Genomic DNA, 10,942 nt, shown 5'->3' with positions numbered 1-10,942 from the left:
GGGTGGGGGACGGCTGGGACCACAGGAACACTTGCCACCTCACCAACTTGGAATGACACCCCAAGTCTCCTGGGGCTACGGGAGGCGGAAGCACTGGCAACTCTGAGGGCCGAGAAGTGGAGGATTACCTGCTCCAGGGGCCTGGGGCACCCCCCACAATAAAACGCGGTGGGCAGAATGGCAGTATTGGCCTCCTGGCCCAAAGCCCCCTTCTGAGATGCCAAGTCCACAGAGAGACCACCCCCCACCTGCCCCCTGGCACTCACTTTGGCTGGGCCATGTGGGGCTTGGGTGGCTGGGGTGTCCCTGCGCCCTCAAGGCCTCCCAAGGCCAGGGCTGGGCCTTCTCTGACCTCTCACACCTGGGCCCACTCCCACGCAGTGATCTGAGCGGTGCCTGAGGTCTGGCCTTTGTCCTCCCACAGGGGAGGGGCTCCTCAGGTCCCACTGGGAGAGCTGGGGGCAGTCAGCCGGGGACACTGTGGTTCTGCGAGAGCCCTGCAGTGACAGAGGACAGTCCCCCAGGCCCACAGCCCCTTAGACAGCGTCTGCCTTGGCTGTGGGCCCCAGGGCCAGCCTGGCTGCCCACCCAGGCTGCTGGGGGCTCCCCCACACAGGGACACAGAGGGAGAGCTGATGGGTCCCCCATCCCAGCAGAGTGTTACAGGGCGTGGGCTCTGACTGGGGAGTGGGGGGGATGACTTAAGGGTGTGCCCAATGATAGCTACTGTGCGTGCCCTTCGTGGGAAATCAACTTGCAGGTAATCAGAAGAGGGTAAGGAAGGTTAAGCCAGGGCCTCATCTGGACTGGGGCCCTGCAGGAGCCAGGAGCCTGAACATGGGGAAGTGGGTGCTGTGCAGGGGAAGGGTGGAGAAAGCCAGCAGCACCCATCCCAGAGCTTGCTCCAGTGCCTGGTCCCCCACATTGGTCCTGGGCCAGCCCCCCAACTGAGGCTGCCCTTTTCTGAAAGAGAAGGGGGTGGGGGACCAGGGAGGTGTAGCCACCCCTGGTGAGGGGGTGATTTCACAGGACTGCGCTGCCCTCCCTACGGTCCAGGAGCCCCCACCTGCCCCATCCTCCTGGCCATCTCCTTGATTTCCAGTCCCTGCAGGTCCAGGCAGGCCCTGGGATGTGCTCCAAGGGGTCTCCAGGGCTGTGTCCCCTTGCCCCGCCGTCTGGGGCTCCTGTTGGCTTCCCACCAGCTGTCTCTGGCACAGGCGGTGGGCTGGAGGGGCAGCAATTGCCACGCTGCTGCGCATGCAGACGGAAGGCTCCGAAAAGGATACTGGAAACCCAGAGAGCCTTCTGACGGTTGCTGTGGCAGTGCCCAGGGAGGGTGGCAGGACAGGCCTTCTGCTCTGACCCGGGGTCAAGTCTCGGGTGCCAGGGAACCCTCCAGGGCCTGATGGAGCCATGCAGACTCCCCCATCCTCAAGGCTGGGGAACCCCTGGGCAGATGAAGAAAGCTGAGTCATGGCATGGACATTTCAGCCAAGCTACAACCTCTGCCCGGGGGTCCAGGCTCTCCTTAGGGGCCTGGTGGCACCATGTCATAGTGAGTCTGCACTCTCCCTCCACACCTCCGGCCACACCTTCCCTGACTCCAGGTTGGAGAGGCCAGGCCGCCTTTCCAGATGACTGAGGCCAGTGGGGGCAGCCGGGCCCCAGGGCCAGGCATTTCCACACACGCCCCTGGCCTCCCACGCTTTCCTGGGGCCTTTTCCTCAGAGTTTCTTCCGGCTCCGAGGAAAATTAACATATTAACTACTCAGCCACCTAGTTGTGGGCAAAAGCCAGACATCCCCGCCTGCCCAGCCTGGTGCACTGTCTGCCTAAGGCAGGTGTTGGCATGGCCGTTAAGTTGGGGGTGGGGTGGGGTGTCTGTTGGGTGGTGGTTGGGGTATCATACTCATTAATCAGTCCCCATCCCTCCCCCCCACCCTCTGGCAGCCACTTGTCTGATTTGTGTCTCTGGGTTTGCCTGTTCTGGGTGCAGGAGAAAACTCACATGTGATGTGGCCTTTTGTGACTGGCTACTTTCCCAACACGAGCTTTGCAAGGTTCGTCCGGACCTTGGACTCCATCACTTCATTCCTTTTTATGGCTGAGTAACATTCTGTCGCATGGATGGACCACCTTTGGTGACCCACTCATCTGTGGGTGGACTCTGAGGTCGTTTCCACCTTTTGGCGGTTGTGAACAGTGTTGCCGTAAACAAACATCCTATTTGTTTCTGTGTGGACATGTTTTCATTTCCCTGGGTACAGAGCTGGGAGTGGAATTGCTGCCGCTCTTTCAGTCATTGTAAGTTTGGCCTTTTGAGGAATGGCCAAATTCTTTCTCATAGCAGTGGAGCCCCGGGCCATCCCACCAGTGGTGCCCAGGCTCCTATTCTCACAACATGTGGTATTTTCTCTTTTCTTAAATTGTAGCCATCCTGGGGGGGGGGGGGTGAGGCGGCCTCTCACTGTGGTTTTGGTTTGCGTTTCCCTGACGACTAATGACCTTGAGCATCTTTCATGGGCTCGCTGGTCACTCGTGTATCTTTTTTGGAGAAGTGTCTATTTGAGTCCTTCATTCATTTTAAAAATTGCACTGTTTGTCTTTTCTGTTGAATTTACTGTTCTCGATGGAGCCTTAGCAGATACATGATTTGCAAATATTTTGTCCCGTTTTGTGGGTGGTCTTTTCATTCTTATAATGGCCTTTGAGGCATGAAGGCTTTATCTTTGCTTCTTTGGTTGCCATGTACTTTTGGACTCACGTCTAATAATCAATTGCATGTAAGTTTCCCTTGTGTTTTCTGCTAAGACTTTCATAGTTTTAGCTCTTGTGTTTAGCTTGTTGATCCACTTTGCGTGGGTTTCCGCATGTGGGTGAGATGGGGTCTTGTTTGCTTTTGCACGAGGGTATGCATTTGCCGCAGCACTGCTGTGGTCTGTTACTTTCAGAATTTCAAACATAAGTGTGTGTGATCAGCCCGCTTGGTGTTTAAGCTGGAGTGGGCAACGCTAGGCAGGGGCCCCTGTGGGGCCCGAGGCTACCCTGGGCGTCCCCCTTTCCTGCTCCTGGGGCAGCCAAGCCCTGCCCCAGCCCCTGGGCCCCTACAGCTCTGGAGCCCGGGCCCCTTACTGATGGGCACGGGTGTGGGAGTGCTCACCTGGCATGAAGGGCATGGGGTGCCTGGAACCTTGGCTCCTCTGTAGACCATCAAGACTCACCTCTGTCCCTGAGATCTGGCTGGAGGCTGGCCAGGGAGTGGCCCCGAGCATTTGGGCTCCCCCTGCCCCCAGGCCCTTTGGGTCCAGCCTCCCGGATGCTTTTCCTCTTCCTGTGCTGCGGCCTGCCCTTCATCCCATGGGAGGCCATGGGGCTCTGCCACCCTGCCCCATCCCTAGCTGTGGGCTGAGGGGGGGGTCGTCAGGGCTCCCTCTGCCCATCTAGGCCTTGGGGGTGGGACTGGGACACAGGGGAAAACGAGTCAGGGTTGGAACTGTCACTTGATGCTTTCCACTGGCTGGGGCCCCTCACCTCCCTCTTTGCTTCCTGCCTCCACCTCCCCCACCCCCATCCTCTGGGATCCTCCTCCTCCAGGCCCCAAGGGCTGCCCTTTAGCCTTTCCCTGACGTCCCCACTGTCTGTTCCTCTCTCTCCTCCTCCTGGAGGCCGCCAGCCCAGGCACCAGCGGACTACTCCTCTGCTTCCCACAACCTGCGCTCCCTCCATGTCCCATTTGCACCTCACCTGCCACTGTTTGCCCCCAGCCCTGGCCTGAATGAGGTGTTGCTAAGAAGCCGTGGGGTGGCCAGGCAGGAACCCAGGATACCGCCCATGAAAGGCTGGTGGCCAGAAGCACCACCAAGGTCAAGGGCGGGGAACCCCCACTGGCTGGGCCTGGTCCCGAGCACCCAGTCTCCCTAGATGGGGGCCCAGGACAGAGCTGGTGACTACATAATCTCTGCTGGCAGTGGCCTGCTCTGGTGGCTCCTGCATGTCCCAAGAGCAGCCAAGTCGTACCTACAACTATACCTGCTGACCAGGTGAGGTGCAGGGCCTATCCTGGGCCGGGGACTGCTGAGGAGGCTGGCTGCACAGTCACTCCTCGGTGAGGGACCTTGCCGGTGGGGGGGCACCCCACTACCCCCCACAGTCTGTCCAGGGCTCCAACCCCGCCCCCTCCTCCTCTGTGTCCGTACCCCTCTGGGCAGGGGCCTTGTCCATTCTCAGGGCCCTCAAGACCATCCTCGAGCAGGTGACTCCAAGATGCCCTTTGGCTTAAGTGGAACTCCCTGCTGCACTCCCCAGTCCCGCAAGCCCTTTGGGCCTCCCTCCAGGCTCCCCTCTTCCCCTCACTCTCACATCCAGGCCTGGACGAGTCCTGCAGCTCCTCATGCCCTGGGCTGTGGCCACCCAGCCACCTGGAACAGCTTCTGGGACAAAGTAGGCACTCTGTGAATGCAGGTGAGTGAGCGACGCTCAGGAAATAGCATGTCCACGCACAGGAGCCACCAGACTGGCCCCAGGGCCCCTGTGTCCCTTGCCTGGTTCCTGGTGTGGCCTCCCCTCCTCTCCTCTCCTGCAGCCCATACCCCATCGAGTGGACCATACCGCCCCTGTGGCCCAGCGCCCCGGCCTCTGTCCTCTCCTCTGGCCACCATTCAGGTCTCACCTGCTCAGCTGGCTGCCTAGGGACCCAGCTAATGTGCCCGCCCACAGGCTGTGCACCTGCCCTTGCTCTGCCCGCCTCTCCCTGGCGCTCCTCAGGCAGGACTCGGTATCTGCTGAGGTGTGACCCAGGTGTGGGCTGCCTGGTTCCTGGATTCTGTTCCCCAGTGATGGATCTCAGCTCACCTGGGCCGCCCCGCCCTGCGCTCAGTTGGAACTATCCCAGCCCCAGGGAACAGCGGTCATAACCCCAGCCCCTGCCTGGCATGTGGAGGCATCAGTTTCCCCAGGCGGAGGCTGGGCACCTCTGCCCACCCTTGGCCTTCCCCAGGCCAGATGGAGGGGGAGAACGGCAGCCAGGCCGTGGTGAGGGCGCCGAGGGAGGGAGGCCGGCCCCGTGCCAAGCTCTCAGCATCCTTCCCAGTGTGTGGCGAGGGCGAGGCCTTGCCCAAGCTTCCTGTGCTGACCACATCTCCCCTTCCCCCGGTGACTCAGCACCCACTGTGAGCTCAGCTGAGCCTGGGGGCTTGGGGTGGTGGGACGAGGCCCAGGGCCTTCTGACAGCCGGTGCCCTGTCCCTTGCCCCTTGAAGTGACGCCAGCTCAAGGGCAGGTTTCTACCCAGGGTCGTTCAAGGCCGGGCAGGCGCGCAGGGCCTGCTCAGGGCCACCCAGCCTCTTGGCTTGCCTCACCTTGGTTTCCTCATTCTCACCCCACAGGGGTGGACCTCACGGTTTCTGGGGATTAGGTTACAGTGAGAACATGCCACAAATCCCCCTGGAATCACCTCCTGCTCACAGGCTGCCCTCTGTGTAGTGGGCAGGACAGCAAAGAAGGTGGATGCTGGCTTCCTCCCCCAAGACAGCCCAGGGGGCCGGCCTGGTCAGGTGCCCCACTGGTACCCGCCGTAGGCCCACCCCTCACTGGAGGCTGGTGGGGCCCTGACCACTCTGCCGCTGCCTCCAGGCTTCGACTTCTGGGAATGGCTGTTTTGGGCCCCTAGTGCTCTTCCCCCAGGACCACAGTCTTCCCCACCAAGTCCCTTCCTGGTTACGGGGCCGTGAGGACACCCTCCCCTGCTCCCAGGTTCACAGGGCACACCCTGTTCTGGGGAGCAGGGGCCATCTGCCTGGCCTTCCAGAGTCTGGCACACATTGGGGGTGAAGGGCATCTCCCCTGAAACCCCATCTGGGTCCCTGTTTCCCCAGGACTCTGCCAGGGGTTTTGCCCAGACAGCTGTGCCCACACCCTTCTGGAGGCGTCTTCACAGGTAGGGGCCCCAGGGAGCAGGGGGCAGCCAGGCAGATGGAGAAGGTGCTGCCTCAGGCCCAACACAGGGCGTTTCCCAATCACAGGCTGAGGTACTGGGGCGCTGATGGGAGGAAGACGGCCCGACCCCTCACCCAGCTGTGCAGCCTTGGCTGTCCTGAGCCCCTCTGGCCTTAGCGTCCTTGTCGGTAAAGTGGGGAAGGTTCTAGAACTACCCTGAAGGGTGGCTATGAGGTCTCCATGTGATACAGGGGGCCGTCCCCTGTGACACGCTGGGAAGTCCCTCGCCAACCTTCCAGTGTCCCCAACATTATCACCCCACAAGCACTGTCCTTGGGCGTGGGGTCCCTCACCTCCACTGGGGTTTCTACATCTGTGAAAGGGTGACCACAGGGTGGCCAGTGGGGAGCTGGCACTGGGGGATGGGCAGCACAGGCCCAGGGTTAAACGGTGGTCCCTAAAAGGGGTGCTCCAGTCCCACCCCAGGACCTCAGGATGCGACCTCACTTAGAAATAGGGCCATTGCAGATGTGACTAAGACAAAGTCACACTTGCGTGGGGGGAGGGCGCGGGCTAATCCCATATGACAGTGTCCTTATAAAAAGCAACATATCAAGGCAGAGACACACAGGAGGGCCATGTGATGACAGAGAGAGAGATTAGTGATTGGCCAAGGGACACTGACAGCTGCCAGGAAACCACCAGAAACCGGAAGTGGCAGAAAGGACTCTAGCTAGGGCCTTGGTGGGAGCATAGCCCTGCCAACAGCTTGATTCTGGGCTTCTGGTCTCTGGCGCTGTTGTCTTAAGGCCTGCAGTTTATGGTCATTTGTTGTGGCCCCAGGACACTGGCACCTGCGCAGCCATTGGGATGTAGTAGGCTGGACGTGGCTTAGGGGAGACAGACTGGGAGAACAGGGAGTCTGGCCTGATCCATGGGGAGCCCCGGTGGGGAGCCAGGTGGAGAGCGGCCAGTGATCAGAGACACAGGCAGGAAGCCATTGAGGCGGCCGAGTCCAGGGGCTACTTGGCCTACTGTGTGTTGATGCCAGCCTTGGTGGTCCCAGGAGATGGGACCCCCTGAAGGGCACTGGTGAGAGGGGCACCAACCAGACTGGGCAGTTAAGATGGGTAAAGACAACAGGCGCCAAAGTGCTCTGTGGGTCTGACCCTGGGGACCAGCATGTCACCCCATGGGCATCTACTGGGCTACTGGGTGTGGGGCATGGAGAAGGGGCTCTGTAGAGGCCAAGCAGACAAGATGGCAGACCTCAGAGGGGTTGTGGGGGCCAGCCAGGTGTGACCTGATGAGCCCCTTGCAGGGTGGTGAGCACTCGGGCTCTTGGCAGGGCCTATTGCCGGCTGGCCTCCACCGTGTTGCTGTGATGTGTGGGCGCGTGTAAGGACCGTGGTCACCCTGGAAGCCTCAGATTGCACTCAAGGGGGGAGGGTCTGTTCTGGGGGCTGGGCGGAGGTTGGAGGAGGGACAGGAAGAAGCACATCACCGCGTCACCTCAAGAGGGCAGTCGGAGTTGGCCCTTCCTGCAGAAGGCAAGGCCATGCCGTGCCCGGACCTGCCATTGGGGTGAAGGCTGGATCAGGGTCAGAGCCGGGACTGGGGTGGGTCAGCTCAGGGAGAGGGGTGAAGTCCACTCATTAAAACGGGGAGTCCCGCCTGTTTATACACACACCCCAGAGCCCCTTCAGTGGGAGGGAAACAGAGCTGTGTAGTTCGCGTTTCTCACTGGCAAAGCACCAGGAAGGGAAGGTGTCCTCCCCGTTTTATGGAGAAGCAAACCAAGCCCAGGAAAGCTGTGGCAAGACAGGATCGGAGCTGGGGTTTGAATCTGCAGCTCCTCCACGCAGGTGGGCTATTTTCCGTGGTTTCTGCACGGTGATTGGATCACATCTCACATCTTATATTTCTCATGCGGCCAGGGTTGTTGATCGATTTGTCTCTGATGTTTAATACCTCCTGGACCTCTGGCTAGGAGCTGCCTCCTAAAACAGAGCCTTGTCTTACGGCTGACAGTTTGTCCAGCCCTGGGACCAGCCTGTGAACCAGCAGGTATGCCCTCCAGGTGGAGAATACAGACCTACAGGAGGGGTTGGACCAAGCGGCGTGCAGGACACTGTCCAACGGTGCCACCGCCATGCGGGCTGACCGTCCGTTTTGTCTCCACTCGGGACCCTGTGTCCTCCCCACCCCCAGTGGATTCTCAGCCGCTGATGGAGGGTGTACCTAGCACCGGGCTGCCTGCAGAAGTTTTGTTTCTTCTTTTAACGTATAATTGAACACACAAACAAAAGCGCGGTGGTTATGAGCGCACGCGCACTGATGGGTTGTCACTCACACACCAAAGGCCGGCGCCGTGGCCCGTGGCCCGCCCGCCGCCCGTGGCCCGCCTGCCGCCCGCCGGCGCACGAGTGGAGGCTTTTCGCTGCGGGAGAGACCCACGCACCACGCCGCACGTCCCCGGGCGGGGCTCGGGGCTCGCCCCGTGCAACTGCGCACCACGCCCCCTAAAGCCCCGGCTGTCGGCCCCGCAGTCCCCGCAGCCCCACGTGCGGCCTCCTGCCCCGGGTTAAGGTCCACCCTCCGTGCAACGAGACGGGCGCGCTTGGCGAGCTCGCGTCCTGGCTTTCTGGGGAAGCCTCAGCCGCCTCCGGTCCACCCCACGATGGTCCGGGGCCCTTCTCACTCGGCTCACCCTGCCGGGACTCGGGTCCGAGCGGGGGTCCCCCATGGCGCCCCTCGGCGCCCGGAGGCCGGACCCGGCGGGGCGGGGCGGGAGGAGCCCGGAACTCGGAGGCCGGCTCGCGTTTCCGGCCGGCGGAACCCGAGCGCTGCACGGCGCGCACCCGGAACGCGCGGACGACTCGTGTCGCTATGGCAACGTGGCTAGACCTGAGCTTGCTCCCCGCTGGCGTTCCGGGTGAGACGCGGGCGGGGGCGCGGGGCGGGGGCGCGGCGGGACGCGGAGGTGCCTTCATTCACGGCCTCTGGTGTCACTTGGCACGGTTTCTTCGCTTTCCTTGGAAGGACTCGTGACTTTCAAGTCCTGCCAGACACAGCGGGGTCTTGTGGGGACCCAGAGCCCGGCGGACGGTGCCGGGCTCGGAGCAGGGGCTGCACCCGCGGGGCCCGGCCCGGCCCGCAGAGCCGCGCACCCCGAGCGGGTGTGCGCCCGTCCCGAGGCCTCGGGGGCGCCCGCGGGTGGTTCCCCCGTGGTAACGCGATGAGCGGGGCCGCACCGGGCGTGGACCTGGCGCGCGAGGAGGAGGAGTCTGCCCACGTCTGCAGCCCGCGAGGCCGCTTCAGACCCAGGCAGCCTGGCCCGGGGTGACTTTCTCTTTGTAACTATTGGAGAATTACTAAAGAGTCGCAAAAGGAGTGCAGAGGTTTCCCCTGTGCCTTGTGCCGGAGTCCCCGAAATAGCCTTATACCAGCACAGTTCCTGTCGCAAACTAAGCAAATTTCCTTAAGGTTAACCCACAGTCACGATCTGATACACAGGACGTGTTCAGTTATCTCACGGATGACGTTGCTCTTCTGCAGGGTCCAACCCAGGACCATCCTTGTTTTCTTAGCTCCTTTAATCCAGAACAATCCCTCAGTCTTTCTTTGGCTTTCACTTGTTTTATAGAATGGCCCCTCCATTTGGGTTTATCTCGTGAGCAATGTCAAGTTCTGCATTTTTGGTAAGAAACCTTCAGCCCTGAACGTGTGTTCTTCTCAGTGCGTCTTACCAGTAGCACACGATGCCAATTCGTCCCATTACTAACTGGTCACAGGGTTTAGGTGGCGTCCACCAGCTGTCTCCCATAAAGTTACCATTTCCCCTTTGTAGATAATGAGTGTCTTGTGGGGAGACACTGTCAGACTAGGAGTACATATCTTGTTTCCAAACATGCTGCCTATCACTGACTTTAGCACCCACAAGTGAGTGTTTTCTGAAACAATTATTCTGAAACAATCACCAAATGGTAATTTTCCCGTTTCCATTATTCCTTCTACATGTATTAGTTGGAATTCTACTGTACGAAAGAGCCTTCTTTTCTCCCTGTTTTTCCTAGTTATTCAGTTATTTATGTTGGTGTAGACATTTTAGTTCCACGGGTTACGATCTGTTGCCGTCACTAATTGTGTAGCTCTAATTGTGCAGATGTGGGCGTTCGGTGCCCCTTCCAGCTGGCTTCTGTGTCCTTTGGCATACCCCCAGCCTTTTTCACTTCCTTACTTCAGTTTCACAGATGGTTGTGAGTACTGTTTGGCAGTAGGTGAAGGATGGGAAAGAAGGCTTTGGGTCTCAGGTCTGTGACTGTCACCCCATGGGCCCCTTAAAGGTGAAATGTACTGAGCTTGGCCCCACTGCCAGTGTTGGGTTGCCAGAGGGTGCTGCTGCTGAGTCCCCTGCCCTGAGTGCCGTGAGCCACCTCTGGACTCTCCTTCAAGGCTCATGAATGCAGTTTGTAAATTAAGCTCATTCAGTACATTTACAGAGCAGCAAGGAGACCACATTCCTCACCGGAGATTTGGGTCTTCGTATTAGGGACAGTGGGGTGCATCTTGTTAGTACTTGAGTGGAAGCCAGGTGCGCCCAGAGCCGTAGTCCTCTGCAGAAGGGGTACGCAGCACCCCTGCTTCGGTATCTCCGCCCAGCCAGTGCACCTCAACGGCCATTCACAGCACCTCGGGACTGACTTTCGTGTACAGGTTAGAGTCTGCAGCTGCTTATGCTTTACAGTGGGAAAGACTTTCTCTTCCTGTTAAGTACTTATCCAGTGATTAAAACAAAGCGCTCCAAAGTTTTGGTCAGCCGAGCAAGTGTCACATGGGCAGATCGGGCAGCAATGGTTCATCTCTGACTTGGGTGTGTGTCACTGTGGTGCGCTGGTCATGTTGGTGAGGGGTTAGATTGGCACAGACAAAGGGTTGTCTCCTGCTCCTTGCCTGTTTATCCCACATATGGTCACCACAGTCAGCTTGCCGGGGCACGAGGGCAAGGC

The 10,942-nt window shown here is 59.9% G+C and overlaps 1 protein-coding gene across 4 annotated transcripts in view; it reads left to right on the top strand.

The window, feature by feature from the left end:
- The first annotated feature begins 8,528 nt into the window (after positions 1–8,528).
- CCDC57 (coiled-coil domain containing 57) overlaps positions 8,529–10,942 on the top strand; it is an 83,528-nt gene continuing 81,114 nt past the window's right edge. For all 4 annotated transcript variants that reach the window (XM_081030034.1, XM_081030035.1, XM_081030036.1 and 1 more), the window contains exon 1: positions 8,529–8,868. In XM_081030034.1, coding sequence (XP_080886160.1) covers positions 8,678–8,868 — 191 coding nt within the window. In that variant the 5' untranslated portion in view covers positions 8,529–8,677. The remainder of the gene's footprint in view (positions 8,869–10,942) is intronic.

This window comes from Rhinolophus hipposideros (assembly GCF_964194185.1).
Source record: "Rhinolophus hipposideros genome assembly, chromosome: 20".
Classification (NCBI taxonomy): domain Eukaryota; kingdom Metazoa; phylum Chordata; class Mammalia; order Chiroptera; family Rhinolophidae; genus Rhinolophus; species Rhinolophus hipposideros.
This window is presented reverse-complemented; position numbering and strand designations above follow the sequence as displayed.